General features: G+C 35.1%; 1 protein-coding gene across 1 annotated transcript in view; it reads left to right on the top strand.

Moving 5' to 3' along the window:
* The first annotated feature begins 19,689 nt into the window (after positions 1-19,689).
* LOC125682989 (sulfotransferase 1A1-like) overlaps positions 19,690-22,500 on the top strand; it is a 26,388-nt gene continuing 23,577 nt past the window's right edge. Inside the window, exon 1 of the mRNA XM_048923631.2 lies at positions 19,690-20,022. Coding sequence (XP_048779588.2) covers positions 19,872-20,022 — 151 coding nt within the window. The 5' untranslated portion in view covers positions 19,690-19,871. The remainder of the gene's footprint in view (positions 20,023-22,500) is intronic.

Here is a 22,500-nt window from a genome sequence, read left to right as displayed (position 1 = left end):
TCATTTCCTCTACTGTATGTCTATGGTTTCCTCTACTGTATATCTATCTACTGTATATCTATCTACTGTATGTCTATCTACTGTATGTCTATCATTTCCTCTACTGTATGTCTATGGTTTCCTCTACTGTATATCTATCTACTGTATGTCTATCTACTGTATGTCTATTTACTGTATGTCTATCTACTGTATATCTATCTACTGTATGTCTATCTACTGTATGTCTATAGTTTCCTCTACTGTATGTCTATCTACTGTATATCTATCATTTCCTCTACTGTATGTCTATCTACTGTATGTCTATCATTTCCTCTACTGTATGTCTATCTACTGTATATCTATCTACTGTATGTCTATCTACTGTATGTCTATCTACTGTATTTCTATCTACTGTGTGTCTATCTACTGTATATCTATCTACTGTATATCTATCTACTGTATGTCTATCTACTGTATGTCTATCTACTGTATGTCTATCTACTGTATATCTATCTACTGTATGTCTATCTACTGTATGTCTATCTACTGTATATCTATCTACTGTATGTCTATCTACTGTATATCTATCTACTGTATGTCTATCTACTGTATGTCTATCTACTGTATGTCTATCATTCCCTCTACTGTATGTCTATCTACTGTATGTCTATCTACTGTATGTCTATCTACTGTATGTCTATCATTCCCTCTACTGTATGTCTATCTACTGTATGTCTATCTACTGTATGTCTATCATTCCCTCTACTGTATGTCTATCTACTGTGTGTCTATCTACTGTATGTCTATCTACTGTATGTCTATCTACTGTATGTCTATGGTTCCCTCTACTGTATGTCTATCATTTCCTCTTCTGTATGTCTATCATTTCCTCTACTGTATGTGTATCATTTCCTCTACTGTATGTCTATGGTTTCCTCTACTGTATATCTATCTACTGTATGTCTATCTACTGTATGTCTATCTACTGTATGTCTATCATTTCCTCTACTGTATATCTATCTACTGTATGTCTATCTACTGTATATCTATCTACTGTATGTCTATTTACTGTATGTCTATCTACTGTATATCTATCTACTGTATGTCTATCTACTGTATGTCTATGGTTTCCTCTACTGTATGTCTATCATTTCCTCTACTGTATGTCTATCTACTGTATATCTATCTACTGTATGTCTATCTACTGTATATCTATCTACTGTATGTCTATCTACTGTATGTCTATCTACTGTATGTCTATCTACTGTATGTCTATGGTTTCCTCTACTGTATGTCTATCATTTCCTCTACTGTATGTCTATCTACTGTATATCTATCTACTGTATGTCTATCTACTGTATCTCTATCTACTGTATATCTATCTACTGTATGTCTATCTACTGTATATCTATCTACTGTATGTCTATCTACTGTATATCTATCTACTGTATATCTATCTACTGTATGTCTATCTACTGTATGTCTATCTACTGTATGTCTATGGTTTCCTCTACTGTATGTCTATCATTTCCTCTACTGTATGTCTATCTACTGTATGTCTATCTACTGTATATCTATCTACTGTATGTCTATCTACTGTATGTCTATCTACTGTATGTCTATCTACTGTATGTCTATCTACTGTATGTCTATGATTTCCTCTACTGTATGTCTATCATTTCCTCTACTGTATGTCTATCTACTCTATGTCTATCTACTGTATATCTATCTACTGTATATATATCTACTGTGTGTCTATCTACTGTGTGTCTATCTACTGTATATCTATCTACTGTATGTCTATCTACTGTATGTCTATCTACTGTATATCTATCTACTGTATGTCTATCTACTGTATGTCTATCATTCCCTCTACTGTATGTCTATCTACTGTATGTCTATCTACTGTATGTCTATCTACTGTATGTCTATCTACTGTATGTCTATCATTCCCTCTACTGTATGTCTATCATTTCCTCTACTGTATGTCTATCATTCCCTCTACTGTATGTCTATCTACTGTATGTCTATCTACTGTATGTCTATCATTCCCTCTACTGTATGTCTATCATTCCCTCTACTGTATGTCTATCATTCCCTCTACTGTATGTCTATCATACTATGATGTCCTTAATATCCACTGAAAATTTCAGTCTGATTAAAATAAAACCTCTCACTTCGCTCGATATACAGAAAATCGCTGTGATTGTCCGTATATTAAATTGAGCTTAGTGAGAAGGTTTGATTTTAATCAGATTGCCGAAAATTTACACATATTTATAAATTAGCAGTTTTTCTAAATTGTTGACTTTAAAAATTTGTTATTTTAACAAGTTTTTATCTATTTTTATTATTCTATTTAACGAAAATGTGTGATTTTCTAATGTTAACCTGTACTTCCGTTTTTTGTATGTCTGACATCTTCAAAAAGGTGGCAACATACACATTTTCTTTGGTTATCAATTAAACTACATCGAGTGGAAATTAATACAGTTTTTCGACTTTCAATCATTAATATTGAAGTCACACGAGGGTGGACCTACCTTCAGTTAATTATTGAAAGCGATGCATGATGATGCTAAAACGCCATTGTTGTCTGAACACTTGAATGTATGTCAAATATTTTAAACTGAAATGATTTAATAATATCCAATGAATGTAACACCTACATTTGCAGTCTTAGATAAAGATCATTAATCCAATGTCTTTTATTTCTTTAAAAATTTATCCCTGTATCAAACGTAACATGCATGATAAAAGAATTAATGTTGTCATGAAAAACAGCAGTGGTTTCTCAGATCTACACTTGATGTTCTCATATTTCTTTCCCAATGATCCCAAATATCTTTCAGATTGGCATTTAATTTCATGACTACCTACAGCCAAATTCCATATTTGAAAATGAACTGTTACATAATGGAAGATATATAACATCAATATCGGTCGTCGTCTTTGGTCCTTATTTTCATTTTGACCTTTGCCACCACAGGAAATCAATGTTTTTCTTGTCCCATCAATTTAAAGTACCATTATTGTGGCTCTAGGAAGTTGCCTCCCCCATGAAGGAATTAGGCTGTCAATCACTGGAGTCATATAACTAGTTATGTACAGCCTACCCAGGATATTATCGAACAGAACAACAATGATATCACGTCCGCCCAGCATTAGACAATGTTCACTGTTTATGTTTCAACATTAACCCGCATAGTCTTAGCAGAACTGATAAAAAATCAAAACATTTTGCAAGAAATTGGTCTATTATCAGTGTTTTGTTATTTATGAGGAAAAGTATTTGTGTAATGCCATTGTTGTCTCAAGATTTACTGTGCAATTTAACCATTGGTAATAAAACTAAAGTGACAAGTATCTTTTATTTCTCCCTCCTGCGGTAAAATAAATAAAAATGATATGCGACTATAACGCTCTTGCTTATACAAGGCAAAAGACATAATACCTAATAGACAAAGGTCACTCTTACTAAAGCAGGCTGCACCTAAAACCCAAACCGATTCTCACCCACAGAGGCTTAAGATTCACAAGCTTCACAAGTTCAACAGCTAGTGCTTCTGCCAGCGTGACGTGTCGCAGTTCATATCCTTATAAATGCATTATCAAAAGTGAAAATTATTTTCATATTTTACATTCTACTTTCATTTCTATCGAAATTCCAAGCCATTGAAATAGACTTACTATATATTCAGGGCTTGAAACTAACTTTTTATCTCACCTGTCCAGCCGGACTATAATAGGGTTTATTTTCAACAAGTTCACAGAAATATTTACCAGTCCACCATGGTTTTACAGAAACAATTAAACATTTCGTTAATGTTATTCAAATAAAAATTATAAAATAATGAGATTTAACTCGATATGCCTCGGACAATATTGCAACACTAATCAGGTTCGTCTGATGTCTACAGAGGAATGCCAAAGGTGGGGTGTTTAAGAATTGATAAGTAAGTTTTTCAAATTGATGATTTAGACAATTGAAAAGTCTCTATCCGCCAGACTTTTAACCAGTGAGGGACTGACGGACATACTGTATAGGGGGAAAATAAATGGATGTGGAAATTTTCACTATATTTGCGGTCTATAGACAAATCCGTGAATTGAAGAAACTGTGAATATTTTTATTAAAAGGGGGGGGGGGGGGGGGAGCTTACAGTGATTCGAACCCACGAATGTGTCTAAAATGAAAAAAAAATGCAAAAATTACAACCTGTGAAATTATTCCCCTAAACAGTATGTTAATTTCCAGCTCCGATATTTATCAAGGCTCATATTTAATTATTATTATTTTATTCATTTATAAAGCGCAAAATTACATTTAGTTTCTATGCACTGTACAATGTTTGTGCATGCACATTGTTCACAACTGCAGCACATTCATCAGGAAATGGCTTATCTTTACAATTCTATCACTTTGCAGACATTTTTACCTCTCAGTTTGAGGATGGACCAGACAAAGATAAAGACTTCAAGGTGTGAAACCTCCTTAAAGAGGGAGAAATATGCAGCAGTGTGACAGGTTTGATCACGGATGTCCAGACAGACAGTAAAGTACCTGACTGTAGATTCAGGGGGCCTGGGTTCAAATCTTGGTCCAGTCTGATGCATTTTCTCCCTTCCTGTTAGACACCAATGTTTGGTCTATAATCAACCTTTGATATTTTATTTTCCGACACAAGCACTGTGACACACAAGTGACCTTTGGTACATCACGAGGAGAACAATTTGTATAGAACATGTTTCTCATTCTTTTAATATAGTATCAATAAATCATATTCTAACAGACCTTCTAACTTGACATTAAAGTATAAATAAAAAGTTATATCACAAAATATAAATAATGGGAATAGATATAATTCTTTGTTGCTTATACGTCATGGGGGATTACAGATTACTTTCGAATCATCAGCTTTGTTGATACAGTGCTCCCTCGATATATTGCCAACTTTTGTTCAAGATAAATTTTGGCAATAAAGTAGGGGTGGCAATATAACAAATTCACCATAATAGATGATTTACTGAGCAGTCAAACGAAATTCAATTCTGTAAATTTATTTGGGCTCCATTCTGTATAAACATTTATATAATCTTGAATTCAATATTCAGCAATTATTTGTAATTAACCTGAAAACCTGAATACCTTGTCCAGAGAATGTCACATCTCATCCCACTGCTCTCAAAATACGGGTGTGATTACTGATGGGTGTTAGTTAATGGGTATTATTATCAAGGATAAAACCTATAAAATTTGATCATTTGTTTGTGAAAATCAGTGGCATTTGGCATTTTGAGGGGTTGGTATTATAACGGGGGTGTTAACATGGGGAGAAATCTGTTCTTTTGGATTTTCAGGCAATAAGCGGGGGTGGCATTGTAATGGGGGGTAGGGGGGGTGTATATCGAGGGATCACTATTATACAAATTACCTCATGCTCCCCTAGTTTTCATATTAACATAAACCTACACACAATACAAACCTATAGATTTCTTTAATCATCAAAGATTATCACTATGATTTTTCATATCACAGGATTTTCATAGCAGGAGTAAATGATAACAATCAGATGAATACCAAACTTCTGAATGAATTATTCAACAAGTGGCCCATGGGTCTTATCGGTCACCTGGGCATTAGTTAAAAGTAAGGGCTATGAAATCAAGAAGAGTTTCCCAGTTCTGCATATCTAAGCTAAAATCTAAAGTTCAGTAACATTATCAAACAAGATGTGTCCTGAACTTTACTGATAATACACTAAATGACTATTTTGGACCTGCTCTCGAGTCAAAACCCTGGGGTTGTGAAATTCCCAATTTTGGTACATATACCCATGCAGTCTTTTTCTGCTTTTCTTTAAAAAAAAAAACCATGCATATTAAAGAAGTCTTTCAAATGATAAAGACAATAATCACCTTGAAAATTTTGGCCCCATCCTAGCTGGAACCGAAACCCCTACCCCTTGGATCATTGAATTTACAATTTTGGTATATGACCACCTGCTACTTCTAAATATCCATTTCATTTCAATTTAGTATCAATAGTGACTTTATCACATGAACAATATATACAAAGTTTGGCCCCACCCTCGAGTCAGAACATCTACCTTGGGGATCATGAAATTTACTGTTTTGGTTGAGGCCTTCCTGCTCCACATCACAATGCATTTAGCTTTTCTAATAGATGTGCAATTGTGGGGAAGAAGCTTTTTGAAAATTGGTAAATTTTTTGTCAGATTTTGCCCCCAGGGGTGCAGGAGTCCTGAAATTTACAATTTACAACCCCTTTGTCCTAAAGATGCTTCATACCAAATTTGAAAAGAAATGATATGGTAGTTATCAAGAAGAAGGTAAGAATCTTTAATTGTTAATGCACGACGGACGACGATGAGAGCACGGACCAATATTGCAATAGCTAGGTCACCTGAGTCACCCGGGTGACCTAAAATCATGACAAGGTAATAGCAATGATGGCAAACCATCTCCTACATGAGATTCACAGTCTATTTGTTAATTATCAATTAGTAAGAATGGCAATCATATCTTACAATGCATGTAGTTTTTGGTCTTTTACATGCTTCATCACCCATCCAAACAGCTCAACCTAGTATAGGTCAATCAAAAAAACTAAAGAAAATAAATATAATTTCGTTGTTTGTTTTAGATCCCATCATAAATTTTTCACCCATACTGAGACGTCACCAGTTGTAAGTGAAGTACCACAAACTTAGACCTATGCTTAGTGCTCAGGGCTGTAGCAGTGAGGGTTCTGCAACATGTCAACACCTGCTGCGACACGTCAGACCCTGTTTTTAATGTCATATACGAAAGACCTGTGATTCTCACATCTATGTATATTTTGGAGAAATACCAAGATTTTTTTTTACATTTGTAACTTGGGAAAAAGTTTCTTGCTCTTTGAATGCCATAATTTATACTTCTGCACCCAAAATAATACATTTTTCTATTTGCAGTATGACTAACCATAGATCAAACTGAATATGGTGGGTCACAACAGGGAAATAAACAATATCTTAATCTCAGCCCTCATTCATAAAGTTGTCAATTTTTTAATGTAGAATCCTTTTGGAACATATTCTGGCATTTTGGAGAGTTTTCTCAACTGTTTCCAAAGGCATAAAGACAATCCTTCATTACAATTAAAAACGATGAGGGGTGATCAAAAGGTTTGCAAACTGCCTCTGCATCTAAATAAGTACAATACAACTCACAGTATTTGAATGTATTAGCACAGAAAGTGATATATACTATTCGGCATTACGTACGATGACATCACAATTGGGGGTGTAGCAATACACCAACTGATACATAACGATATTTAGCTGTCCAGAATTGCAAACAAAAGTAAAAGTGTGTAGAACATTTTGACTGAAAAATGAACAGTAAGAAATGCTACTTCACTTGTAAGGTGTAGAAAAATGAACAGTAAGAAATGCTACTTCACTCGTCAGGTGTACTCCGCAGTTGTTGCAACTTCTGGTAGAACAAATTTATTTCTTCATTTTCTTTAAACCATCACCACAAACTAAAAAACGTAACAAACAAGAATGAAGATAAGGACATTTTCACTCATCCAAAAGCTTAAATACCCATGGCAGATATATACTTTTTAGTACTGGTACAGTGCAAAGTTTGAAATAAGTACTGTAAAAAAATCTTATGAAACAATTTCATGGTTACTTTAATCTCAAGAACTATATAATTCATATTCTTAATTGTTGATATTGAACAGCTGTCAGCTGCTAAGAAAATTAAAAAAACAAGATGTGTTTGTGAAACACTAATGCCCCCGTATGGCCAAACTCCAAGGTCAAGGTGTCAAAAATTTTGGTATGGAATAGCTTGTCACAAGGAATACACAAGTAAAATATGAAAGCCCTATCACCATCCATTCAAAGGTTATGGCCATGCAAGGTTAAAAATTTTGCCTGACCAACAGACCAAAAACTGTTCCTGAATCTTCATTACGTGGGGATAAAAAATATTTTAAAAGTTTTATTAAATTCTTGAACATCATTCAGTTTGATAATTGTATTATGGGACATTAAAGGCAGGTCCATGGAATGATGTTATGCCAAAATACCCCTTTTGTTGTTATTTAATCTTTTCACTGGAAAATTAAATATATCACTACATTAGAAAAATCTGGCCAGTACACAGCCCTAATCACATTATAAAATGACGTCAATATATCAAATGACAGGTTACAAAACTGGAAAAGTCAATCATATTGGAGATAATTAAAACCTATACAAACTTGGTAAACATCTGGGTCTTAAAAGAGTTTATGGACAAAAGGGACTTGCTAAAAAGTGGATGAAACACTTTAGAGGGATGAGAGAAATCAAAAATGATGCTTCCAATCTCTTTGTGGCCATTGAAAGTGTGTGTGTGATGTAGTCACTGTCTCTTTAACATAAACGTAATTATGCTAAATCACATTGTTCCCACTAAACCGTTAGTTACTGGTGACTACTATGTGTAACAGGAAGGGAGAAAATGCAATGGACCAGACCGGGATTCAAACCCGGGCCCCCTGAATCTCTAGTCTAGTCAGCTGCTCTACCAACTGAGCTATCTGGCCACCAGCGATCAAACCCATCTGACCACGACATTCCTCCCTCCTTATATGTCTTCACACCTGAAGACATCAATTCAGGATCTTTATCCCCTGGCAGGCATTTTCACCTGTCAGTTCCAGGGGCTGGTCCACGGCACCAAATGTAACAGGAAGGGAGAAAATGCAACGGACCAGACCGGGATTTGATCCCGGGCCCCCTGAATCTCTAGTCAGGTGCTCTACCAACTGAGCTATCTGGCCACCGGCGATCGAACCCGGCTGACTGCTACATATGCATGGATTATCAAATCAGATTTCAATGCAGGCTGTAAAGAGAATCGCCCAGACTTGATCCAGATTCATTTTGCCCAAGTGTGATCGATGGACACCATCTACCGGTAAATATTGGGACGGTATAGAAATCCTACATCATACAACCTTTAGTCCAAATTTGGCGATTTGTGACTTTTGACAATTTTAACTTTTTGAAAGATACAACCTCGAAGAAGAGAAATAAATGTCAATCTGGGGGCAGCAGGGAACAATACACTATGCAGTAATTTAGTGTTGAAAAATTTCATAATTGATAATCGGTCATAATCGGACGAACTGTATTGATCAATGATCGATATAATCGGTATTTACATGTAGTTAATAAATATTTATTATTTTTTGGGGTTTATTTCTATTTAGTTTTATGGGTATGTGCAGCATACACACTAGCTGGTGTCACTGAATTCCCACTTTTCAATGTGGAGTCCACTCTGACTCTCCCCCGCACATGTCTCGATATAAAAGCGGGATTAATTTAACAGTCAGATGAATCTCGAATTAGATATCAATTAGTGTACAGGTGACAATCGATTATGAAAAATACAATCGAAGATCAAGCCAAAAACAATCGACAATTGAATGTCGGCGACAATCGTTTCATCAATACAGCATGTCACTAATGTTTCGAGTATGGACAGAGTGATGGCAGAAGTGTATAAAAAAACTGAGCTAATTACTTTGCATATTACATTTAAAAAGTTATCCAACTAGGTTTTAAATTTTCCGATCATCCCTCAAACATGTAAAAATCTTAGGATTTCAAATTATCCTTAATCAAATATTCAAGGTATTGTTACAGAATTCAATTCCATTAATCCAATTCTACGATCTGGGTAGGCACCACATCTTCAGCATGCCATTTGCAGTATTTTCATTTCAATGGGCAGAAATTCCCCAGTAAAATTAACATACAGATGCCACTTGTGCAATACAAATGGAACAAAAAACAAGAATATTCCAAAGAAAATGATGCAAAGTAACGCTGAATAACAAACAGATGATTTCATTATTTTCACAGAAGGAGAGAGGACTTGGGTTAGGATTAAACCATAATTCAATTTTATTTTTCCATTTCGGCTACCTGAGAAAAAGAAAGTGTCTCATTAGAATTCATCTTATTTCTTTCCTTTAATTCAATAGAATATTGTTGAGGTGTATTGTTAGAATTGACAGTGAGCTGGGCTTGGTAACATTGTTATATCATTTCCCACGAGGCTTAGAAGCCAAGTACTTGTTTAACACTGATTATACTATGACAAATTGGAATGCCCTCCCTGTTTGTACTGGGTATCAATGTTCTCCCCTGCATGACTGAGCCATTTCATCCTGCTTCAGAGGCAAACAAAAAAAAAGGTGAACCAACAACAACAACAACAAAACCAACAACACAAAAACAAAAATAGGAACATCAGGCGGAAATAATCTAGATGCATAAATGTTTTATTTCATTAAAAAAGAACCATGCAGTGTTAACATACAGGATTGTGGAACAGAGGAGCTAAAATGCTCACCCGACTATTTTTACCCCAAAGTAATTTGGGGTTTGTTACTGAAATTGTTTAAAATATCTAATTTCACACACCTGTTTATATCTATTTAATGATACATCAATATCAATTCTTGTTATTTCTTCCAGAATTAGGGCCAAATTACACTGTTAAAGAGCTTCGTCCTTTATAAATAATATTATATATATACAGTGCTTGCAAAGAGTCTTTGTGAATGTCATTAATCTCCCTTTTCCACACTGTCCAGGGCTAAATCTGAGGCTATTTTCAAGTCCTTTAAAATATACAAAACTTTTGCATACCAAGAGGAATCAATGTTCCTTGTAAGCTTATAGTTTAAACAAAATTTGTGTCGAGAAAAATTGTCAAAATAATTTTTGAACTGTCCAAAACATTGTAAACCAATGTGATCCATTCTTTTCTTGTTTTAATTCAAAGTAGTTTAAATGTTTATCAAAACAAATTAAATACATCCACTTGCCTTCATTTTTTAAAAAAACAAATGAACATTGAGGAATAATCAGGGCTATCCCATGTGAAAGGAAATCTAAATGTCAAGATGCTCTCTTCTTTGACCATCTTTCAAATAAGAAAAAAATCTGGCAAAAGAGAGACAACTCTTTGTAACTATCAACTGAATTGTGCTAAAAAATACAACTGTAAAAATTACAAATCAGGAATTCAGCCTTTAACTTTGTTACAAATTCAGTAAGTAAAAAATAAATACTGTCTAGTATATATTTTTAAAGATATAATAAGTAAATTCGAATGATTTTTAATTTAGACAAAAGTCACTCACACAACTGTTTACTTTCATTAATTTCACCAATCATAATTAAAACTATCTTAATCCAATGGCCACGATTATTCAATTTACAAAAACTTTACTGCAATATTAATTTTCATGAAGTCAGGTTGTTTCCATACAACATTTATACATTCAAACTAACTCACAAAACTATCAAAGTTTAAGATCAGTCATTTTCGGATGAGTAATTCTGTAATTGTTCAGAATATTTATTTGCAAAAATTTTCCTGTATAAAACTTCAGCATAAAAATATGCTACTCCGCTTTATTAAAGAGACTTGGTTTACCATTGGTAGGCTATACAGACAGTTTGACCAAGGTTTAAAAATCAATACAAGTTGTAACTTATAAATAAATTGAAAAATAAAAGAACAAATATTTAACCTTTGTGGTTGAATTTGCTGAATTTTTCTGCAGATCCTGGTTATACGAGTTATAATACCAATAAGAGTAATTTGATGCATAATTCAATAGTTGAAAATACCGATAATAATTAGCTATAATTCACAGTGGTGGCTCCTTACATTTGGTAGGGAATGAAGGAAAAAATTAAAATACATGCAAGAACTTTAGCAAACCCCGCAAAGGGGCGTAACTCGCGGCGAAGTGTTGATATATCCCCGAGTTGGGAGTAGGCCTAAAGGGTTTATTCCCTACTAAAGCTAAGGAAATAGATAATTATTTTTTTTATTCCAGTGCTTATATTCTGGAGTCATAATTAATAGATTTAGTTATCCCATGGCCACTCCCGGTGGCTAGAAGAAATGACATCATTGTCATTGAATATGGTGACATCATGTTTCGTAATGATACACCGTGGAATACGATAGTGCAGTGGACTTTCTTATTGAACTTCAAAGTGAACACTGCTTACCCCTGTCCCTTTGCTAATTAATTCAATGTTAGGTCTAGACTGTCTCCCGTTTCAGATAGGATGGTGATCACATGGTACGTAGGCCTAGCGCGCAATGCCTTATGGGCCACCTCTCTCTCTCTCTCTCTCTCTCTCTCTCTCTCCCCCCCCCCCCCCCCCCCCCTCCCCCCCCCCCCCCCCCCCCCCCCCCGTTTAAGAAGCCAGCTGGTTTTGAAACGGCTGGACACAGTGATCAGAGCATCTGAAGCGGAAACACAAGACCATTTTTTACTGATCAGTTCTGTAAAATGGAAATTTTGGAATGGGAAGACTTTTTCAAGCCCCGTGTATATTAGGCCACCCTCCCCTAGACCCCTTTGGTATTTTTGCTATTTTGCTCTTCACCGCCCATTTCCTTTCGGAAAGAGGCACAAACTTCAGTCACAGACTACCCCCCCCCCCCCTCCTGAAATTTTTCTTGAGTCGCCCTTTCACATCAAAGTAGGCCTGTGTAGTAGAGGAGCGGAATTCACACAAGACGTAATAATACATCATTTGTAATGCAAACCTGTCAATGTAGTTCATGCTAGAAGGTTGTGTGAATTTTTACATGAATGTTTTGAATTGCACACCAAAAGTAAAGTGCTATAATTACCGTAATTACATTTTTATGTAATATGCAGGTACTAAATTGCATTGTCTAATATCACCAGGGGCGGATCCAGGAATTGTGGTTACGGGGGGTGCCACTTTATTAGGCAGTGGGTCCAGGGCGAAGCCCTGGTGGGGGTCCAGGGGGCGAAGCCCCCCGGAAGCTCCTGGATTTTACAGATTTTATGGGGCTTGAAATATTTCTCCTATTAAGTCATTTGTACTATTTTCTATAATTTTAATAAGGTGAAATTAATAAAATGACCCAAATTTTAAGGGTTTTCGGAAAAAATTATGTTTTCCCAATAAAGTAATTCAAGAAATCAAAGGATTTTGTCATTTATTTCTCCGGGAGTGGACGAAATTATTGCTTCTTTTATCGTTTAGTACATTTTCCGAAACAAGATATCGCGATTTACCTTAAATTTGAAAATTTTAGGGGGGGGGGGGGGGGGGGGACTGCGCCCCCCTCTAAATCCGCCACTGACCACAGGTACATGTCAAAAATATACTTATATTTACATATAGGCCTATATGTAAATGAACTGTTAGTATTTAGTTTATTGTCAATATATATATCATATTGTGTAAGATGATTGTATGCCAACATGCTTGGTGAATCAATAAATAAATTGAACAGTGACTGACTTCCTTTTTGAAGCTTGAGTGAAAATATAGAACTCAGCAATACATTATCATATAATATTCCTTTGAAAGCTAATATGCCTCGCTGGGTAACTCAATATAGGTTAATGTGTCGACTGATGATCTGAAGTTCATGCGTTCGATTCTAGAAGCTAGGCCGGGTGTTTTGAAACCCACCCACCCCCACCCCCCACCCCCGGCCCAGATTACTTTATACTAAAACTCATACCTGGGTTCATTGCGTTCAAGATCGTAGCTGCTAGCATAGCTGCTAGGCTAGAGATCTAGCGTAGCTGCTAGCATAGCTGCTAGGCTAGAGATCTGGGTCTATTGGACGCACTGTAGCTGCTAGGCTAGAGCTCTAGGTCTATTAGACGCACTGTAGCTGCTAGGCTAGAAATCTAGGCACTGTATGAATCAATGCTTGTAATATCCCTACGTAGGGCTAGATCTTCGTTCAATTTCATAGCACTATCTAGTACTACGTATTGCCGCTACGATCTTGAACGCAGCTTGGACAGGGACTCTTTGAACAGTATTTTTTTCTGAACTTGGATAAATATAAAACGGAAGCAGGTGATCCAATTTAATCGAGCCGAGCTCCGAAAGATGTTAGACCTAGTATAGAAACTCAAATAATTGAAGCTGTATTTCAAAATTATTTGAAAATGTCATCAATATATTTGAAGTGCGCAACAATTCAATTAAAAATCTCTTAAAGAGATTTGGAGTAATGTCAATGTTTTGGGAAGTGTATTTTTGATTTCTACATTGAAGGAGAATTAGGAAATTAAAAAGAAAAACTGGGGTCGAAATGCTTGTTATTGAGCAGTACAGTGTTTTAAGCATGACCTTTTTGCACTTAAAATTTTTTCAATTAGGCATAAACTTGATTTGTCTGTTGGTGTCAGCACAACATAAGCAACACAGATCAATAATTACATAAAATAGACATATAATCTTGTCTTCTGACACTACAGATAAAAAAAGATTAATACTAGTAATGAAAATAAATAATGAGGAAGTTGGCTCCTGAGAGTTTGCGCACAAAGTTCTGCACAGGATGTTACAAGTAGGTATTTACTGGTTCAATACTGATCCCATTGACCAGTGCAAGCATATTACACATCTACTACTGAACCATATCCCATTGGAAAAAAATTATGTCAATTAAAATTTTGAAAGGGTTTGGCAAGGACTATATTTTGTGGCGGAAGGGTTGATTAATCAACGAGTTCTAGATCTGCATGATTTTACAGTTTCTGATTCACTCAATATATCTTCTATTTGTATACCCCTATACGTGTACATGTATTTCAGTTTTATAATTTATGACACAAGTAGTTGAAACTTGGAATTCCCCCTTAGGGTACCCCCCAATCGGTTCCGTTCCGTTTCGTTCCGTTCCGCAAAGTACCAATAGCCATTAATTTCAACAGTATTTTATTCATGTAAATGTAGAAAATACATACATCAATAGGATTAGGCAGCAGACACAATGCCTGTATAAGCCCTCTCCATAGGTCAAAGGTCAGTTATGACGGAATAAAATTAACATAGTACATGAAAATATAACAAAATGTTTGAAGAAAAAAAGTTTACAAATAAGAGAAAAAATTAAACAATTATACAAAAAAAGGGGGGGGGGTATAACTATGTGCCGGTTATGGTAAGAATATAACACGTATAATAATACAATAATGGATTCAGAAATCTGTTTAGCTAGTACAGTGAAGTATTGAGTGAGTACATATGTACATACATTTTGCACAAGAATATCAAATACTGAATCTTCGACTTTCTTCAATGAAGGAATAATCTGTATCAAATAGTTTTGAATCAGTATACTAAAAGATTCACCATTGGCACCACTTAACAATATCTCAACTGTAACAAGCTTTAAGGATGTCAATAAGTAAACGATGAAATGGTAACTATCCCCACATGGATTACCACAAAGATTACAAGATGGATTACTAATAAGACAATGATTAAAGAGATGTGCAGTCTCGTTTGAAATCACCATTTCGCAAATTCTATGGTCGTTATAACGATATAGTTTGTCAATACAACTTTTAACATTGGGTCAAATGCTGTCTGACGTGTTATTACAGACGGCAGACTATATTTCTTTCAAATACAAGTATTTTATCGTTATTTCATATAAATTCTTCAATTTACGGAATTTCCGTAAACTATGGTATCCGTGACTGAAGAAAAAATCTCTCCGTGATTTGATAAATAATACAAATCACGGATTCATCCGTGGATGATAACAATTTCCGTGAATCTAAAAAAAAAAAAAAGTGTATTATATATATATGTGTGTACTGACATGTATAATACCTGGAATAATAACACAAATAGACTGCACAAAGTCAATGACGGAATCATCGAGCCATCCGTGATCCACAGTTCCGTTAATTCGACCAAGTGATTCATCCGTGAGTGTAACTCCTACGGATTCAACACTTGCACGGACGTCACGGACATCAACTGGGGTTTCCCCACTCACGGATTCCTCCCCTTCCATATCATGTTTAAATTTTTTGACTGCACTGTCTTCTGGATAGTCATACTCTACATCCCCAGGCCGCGGTTGTTTTCTCCCGGGTTTCTTTCTTCCACGCGCGTTTTTCCGCAGAACTGTTAAATTGACGGACTTCGTGGGCACGGAAGTATCTACTTCCATCCGTAACGATATTTTCACGGACAAAATATGGCAACAGTTATTTGGAATAAGGTAAGAGCATTTTTCTTTGGGGACTATCTGGACAGTATATAGTTGCCCCGTAGATCCCATGACTACAAAGCACCCCACTTTGTTTAATTCTCACGGAAATTTTTGTTTGTTTCGTGCAATTTCCGTGCGCTTTTGGCCTGGAGAAAGATGCGTCTCCAAGGTAGTGTATCACAGCAATGTTTTTAAAGTTTGGTGAGAGAGGGACGCAAACTTCTTTTCTAAACCTTTTATCCGTGATTCTCTTTCTCCCCTCCGTAGAAATATACAAGTAGTAGTAATATTTCTTTAATTCTCCGGAGTTTCCCTTTACTTTTCTTGTTCCTTCACACGAAAAGCTATGTATATGAAAGGAAAGAAAGAAGATAAGAGAACAGAGCAGAAATTGGAAAAAGCTTAAGATTTAAAGATGAAAAGAAAATACATATGTATATGATCAATAATTTTACAATTCTATTTAGGCCGACAATAAACCACATATACCTATGTCCGTCAGCTACCCAATCTCTGCTTTCCGCATCATTTGTTGGGTGAAAAACATAAACTTCACCGGCTTTTGGTCGAAATGGCATTTGTTAATTGTGCTCAACTTTCTTCGGACTTTCTTCGCCCATCTTGTTTTTTCTGGTTGGGATGTCACCTTGATTACCTATTGTTACGTAATGGTGAATGGTAACGTCAACTTGGTGTACTTACATACACTGCACAGTAATAACTCCAAATATGGACTTGTCCGTTTTTAACATAATTTACGGATCAATAAAATTGAAAACTAGAAACACAATTATCATTATTTATTATACATCCATAAACACATCAAATCACGGAAACTGCATGAACAATCTTAAAAGTCACGGACGATTTTTTAAGTCACGGATGATTTTAAAGTCACGGACGATTTTATAGTCACGGATACCAAAGTTACGGAAATTCTGTAAATTGTTCTTATTAAAGAATTATAAGAGAATAACGATAAAATAAAATATTATTCTTGTATTATGTAAGAAATATAGTCTTCCGTCTGTAATTTAGTGTAAATTTCGCATGTTTAACAATTACAGTGGCGTCACAATGCACAGAAAATGTCCGTGACTGGTAGATTCTACCTACATATCCCCTACCTACATGCACATGCATATTCTATATTTTAAAAAATGCACGGAAAATTTTATCATCCGTGCAAAATGAATCCGTGATTTGTACTATTTTTATCTATTTCCGTGCATCCGTGCGTCCGTGACTGTCCGTGTTTTGTCAACCTCCTCCAAATCCATTCATACTGACCATGAACAGCTCAAAAGTGATGTTCATTTCTTAATTATATTAATTAATCACCAAATAAAATGTATATGTTGCCACCTTTTTAAAGATGCATGTGCCGTATTAAACATTATTTTGTTTGATGTTAAAAACTCGACCAAAGTCTTGTCTATGAAAGATAATACGATTTGACAATTTCGACAAATTATCACTGGGTAGAGTGTTTCCTCCTGTTCTCTGTTTTCGGTGGAAATTGTTCGTTAATCCGCACGCGTGACCCATGTTACTTCCGAGCTGCGCTCTTGCGGATAAACTCCTTATTTTTAAAAAACGTGAACTTGGCTGGCATCAATGTTTCTCGGTCGTTCGCTGAATTCATTCGGTTTGCGAATTCTATGCACCCACACAAAAGATACAGTATGCCGTACTCGGGTTTGAACCCTGTACTGTATCAGGTTCTGAATCAGCGCCTGTGTATCCTCGCCATTCTCCTCTGGGATTCCCGAGAACACTAAATTTTCCCGTATGGATCTAGCCCTGAGGTCCGTCATGGAGTTTTCTGATTTATCAATGGTGTCTCTGATCTCTTAGAGGTCTGATGCTATTTTCTCCTCTAATGTTGTCTGGGGCTTAACGCAGTGGTCCAAGTTTTTTCTAACATTTTCCACTGATTTTCTATTGGTTTCCGCCGTGTCTTTTACAGAGTCAAAGACATTTCCCAGAACACAGACGTTGGACTCAGTTTGAGAGAATTCTTTTGAGATAGTTTTAAAATCCGCATCGATTTTAATAGACGATGATTTCAGTTCATTAATTGACACTTGAATAATCTGTAGAGCTCCCATTCTCTTTTAAATTTCTCCCAATCTCGTTTCGAGCGTTCTGTTTTTCATTTCAATGTTTGAAAGTTTCGAGTTCACCCTGGATAAGGAACGTATGAATGGATGACAAAGACATTTTACTCTAATTTGGTTAATTGTCCATAAAGAACGGAGCAGTTCTGTGTCAGGAGCTCTGTTGTTTCCTTCATAGTGTAGCAAATGGGTAGAAACAGACCAATATTTTATGAAATAAAATAGATTACGTTAAATCGGCTATTCAGTTTTCGCAGGGGTATCGCCATGTCGAGCGCGAGCTGTTCTCGCGGACCTTTATGCTTGTCCAAAGAAAAAAGAATAAAAATGTCACCGTTGTCACACATCCTTATAGTAAATAATAAAAAATTCCAGAGGGTTGCAACTGAAGTAAGTCTCTTGAGGTTTAACGTATTATGTAAAATATATCTCTGTCAGGGCGGTTTCAAAGTCGACTTACCACATCGAGTCAGTATGATTGTGCATGGTACTACGTGTGCTGTTCTATCTGGAAAGCTACAACTTAAAAGAGAAAAAATACAATACACATTTAAAGTTTAAGAATTTCTTTGTTTATTATATTTGCTGCAAATCCATCTATACCATTTATACATGTGGCTTTCCGTACATCTAATTTACTAATGCATTTAATGACAAAATTATCATCAACAGGTTCAAAATTAATTTATTAATGTGATTTTGGATAGTCTGGAAACTTGGGTGAGATTTATATGTTTTTATACTGCTTATTCCTATGTTGTGGCAACATTGTCGGACAAAGACTTCATTGAAAATTTCACCAATTCTGCTTTGATCACACACCAGAGCATCCCCTTTAGACAAAATGATATCTTGTTTGTGATAAAAGGCTTAATGGTGGACCAAAGGTCCTTTGATTTTGGTCCACCAGCACATCGTTCAAGAAAATATGTATTTAATGATGTGATTTGAAGAAGAAAAGACAATTCTATTTATACGATTGATGGAACTCGAATTAGTTCTTTGTCATATCTGTCCGAGATTTTATGTCGTGTGTCATTTGTAATGTGTGCATGTTTAATGTTTGTTATTACTTGTTGTAGAAGTTTTTGGATACCATTTGGATGATCTTTGGATAATCTGGATGATGTTATTCTGATTGATTGCGATAAAAATAAACCTTGTGACCGGTATGATTTTCTGAGTTATCACCCGGTACATGTAACAAAATACCATCACACAATGAAGAGGTAGCAGCATATAATGTCAAAGTGTCATCATATAATACAGCTTGAAGATATATCCACAAAGACCAAGAACTGAACTGCGGAAAAATTCGTTCGCCATAAGAGTTGCAAAAACATGGAACAACTTACCTGAGTCGACAGTCAATGCACCAACTGTCAACACTAGACTAGCCGAACATTGGGAGAATAGAGAACTACTGTACGACGACCACAAATCAAACATCACCGGAAGTGGAATCGACTATGAGACAGAGTCTGATGAAGAGGAAAGACTTTTTCCTGATTCAGAAGTGGGACCTTAAGTAACCTTAAGTATTGTGAAGAATTATCGTCACAACATGAATATTATGTACAGAAGGCAGGTGTGGCGTTCCATACATAAACACGGAACGGTTATACTTAGAATGTGAAAGCTACGAAAGTAGACAACATGGCACTGACGAAACCTCTTCCCTGTGTTGATGGGATGTTCCTCCCGGCCTTTCCCCATATGCTGAAGGACGCTCGTCAACGTCTGGAAGATATCTCCAATTTATCGACGAGGAAGGATGACATCATAATTGGTTCCTATCCTAAATCAGGTTTGTTTAGCGTCATATATAAATAAATAGTTCACGCCGTCAAGTGGCATTACAATCATCGTATGTACATTAACCTTACCCCTTCTACCCAATGGAGAAATAAATTTAGAACCAATAATTTATCCAAAATATGTGATTTCCCCGCCGATTACCTTAATAAGTCATTTTGAATAGCCAGTTTCTCTGTAAGCTTTGAGATGACCACTTAAGAGATACTAATTAATTAAAATGTAAATAAAGAAGAGGCTATCCGCTTCTAGACCGAATCACGGAGTGCAAACAAGTCTCGTCAGGCTAATTTAATTATATTTCTTACTAATATGTCCCATGCCCTTGTTGTATTCTACGGTTTATTTCATCAGTTTACGGCCATTTGACCTTAAAGCTGACATAAATTAATAAATACGTACATCTGTACACATTTCTTATCTTGTCCGCCATATTTCTCTTAGGTAGCCTAATTTACTCTACCCGTATATCACACCAGAATGATTTTTCTAAATTACAAAAATATGTATTGTATCCTAGTGATACAAGCTGAAAGTTTAGACAATTTACACAAAATAGCGGGGAAAACCCCCAACATTTCTTGCATACTTGCAAGTGCATGCAAATATTTGCAGTTTCTTATAAAATAAATGCGGAGAAATCATTTATCAATTACATACTGATAGAATGGAATAAGCAAAGAGCATAAAATATATAGTATTCATATCAATTCTTGCAAAATACAGGTGCATGCCATATGCATAATATGTCGGCATACTATAAAACCTGGCCTGGCCCCATTGGCCTGGCCCCAAAATTTGCCTGGCCCCAATTTTGGCCTCTAATTATGCTCCATCCCAAATTTTGGCCTGGCCTCAAAAGTTGGCCTGGCCTCAAATTTGGCCTCTAAAAATTTTGTTGGCCTCAACCAAAAAAAATTTTTTAATTCAAAATTTTGATTGATTTGATTGATTTATTATTGGTTTTAGTTTTTCAAAGTCATAGCACATAAATGATATGTCTCTGTTGTTTTGTAAATGTGCACTTTGAAAATAATCATGAACTACCACCAATCTGATTGATTTTATCGAATATCTATTGATCAGTTTATTGATCAAATCTTTTCCCTTCATATATGTATGTATATACACCAAAAACGTATACACAACTAATGAAAGATTGGCATAGTTATTTTTTTTTCTTCAGAATTATGATTAATTTCATTGATTTATTATTGGTTTTGCTTTTTTCAAAATTGTTGAACATGAATGATATGTTTGTGTTATTTTGTGAATGTACACATTAAAATAATCATGAAGTACCACCAATCTGAATGATTTTATTGAATATTTATTGATCAGTTTATTGATTAAATGATTTTTTCCCTTCCTAACATATGTACTAGTACACACCAAAAAAGTATACGGAACTAATGAAATGATTGGCTTATTGATTTTTTCACAATTATGATTGACTCCATTGTTTTATTATTGGTTTTGATTTTCAAAATTGTTGTACATAAATGATATGTTTGTGTTGTTTTGTAAATATGCACATCAAAAACTCTCATTTTACTAATGATCCACTTCACTTATTGATAATGAATTTAAAAAACAAATTCACACTAGTTTAATGATGAATCATCACACCTCACACACTGCAATGTAGTGTACCGCCTTCACTCTCATTGATAAGAACAATGAGTTTGATATCTAGGAATAAAAATACTACCATAAATCATACAGATTGAAACTACAACTTTTGATGAATTAAGGATATTCATATCTGTTTAAACTATTTGAAATAAACATGTAACACTAGTACTGTAATGGGATATCAGATTATTTACAACATTAATTTAACACAGAGTTCTAAAGCACCGGTCTTGACAGGAAGTCAAGGTTGAGGTTAATCTATGATATACGGTTTGAAATGTCACACAGCCTCTGCACAGAACGTTTATTTTCAATAATTATCAGAATGAAAAGATGATTTTGATGACAGTCTAAAAACATTAAGAACAAAATTTAAAAAAAAAGCTGCACTTTGTGAATTTGTAGATGCATAAACTTTTTTTCTCCATTATAAGACAATATTATGAGCATTACATGTACAGTATCTGATATTTGCTTAGATATAGCTGCTGCAGTGGTTAGATAGAGGTACAAACGATTATTTTGTTGGTTAACTAATGCAGGCTTTGATATAAAATAAGAAAAGGGCCGGTGGACAGATTTAATGTAATGATTGTAATTAGTTCTGTTTTACTGTTGCTTTATCACAAAACCAGAAAAAAAATCACAATTTTGAAAATTCAGACAGACAATTTTGTATACCTTATTTAGTTTAGGCACAATCATAAGATGAGTTACTAATTACAATATTTCTGTTGTATCAAACACCCTATTTGCAAATGTTGGACTGCTCCAATAATAAATCAATCAAAATTTTGAATTTAATTTTTTTTTTTTTTGGTTGAGGCCAACAAAA

Source organism: Ostrea edulis, chromosome 6 (assembly GCF_947568905.1).
Source record: "Ostrea edulis chromosome 6, xbOstEdul1.1, whole genome shotgun sequence".
Lineage (NCBI taxonomy): Eukaryota > Metazoa > Mollusca > Bivalvia > Ostreida > Ostreidae > Ostrea > Ostrea edulis.
Note: the sequence above shows the minus strand (reverse complement) of the source record. Positions and strands in the feature narration are given on the sequence as shown.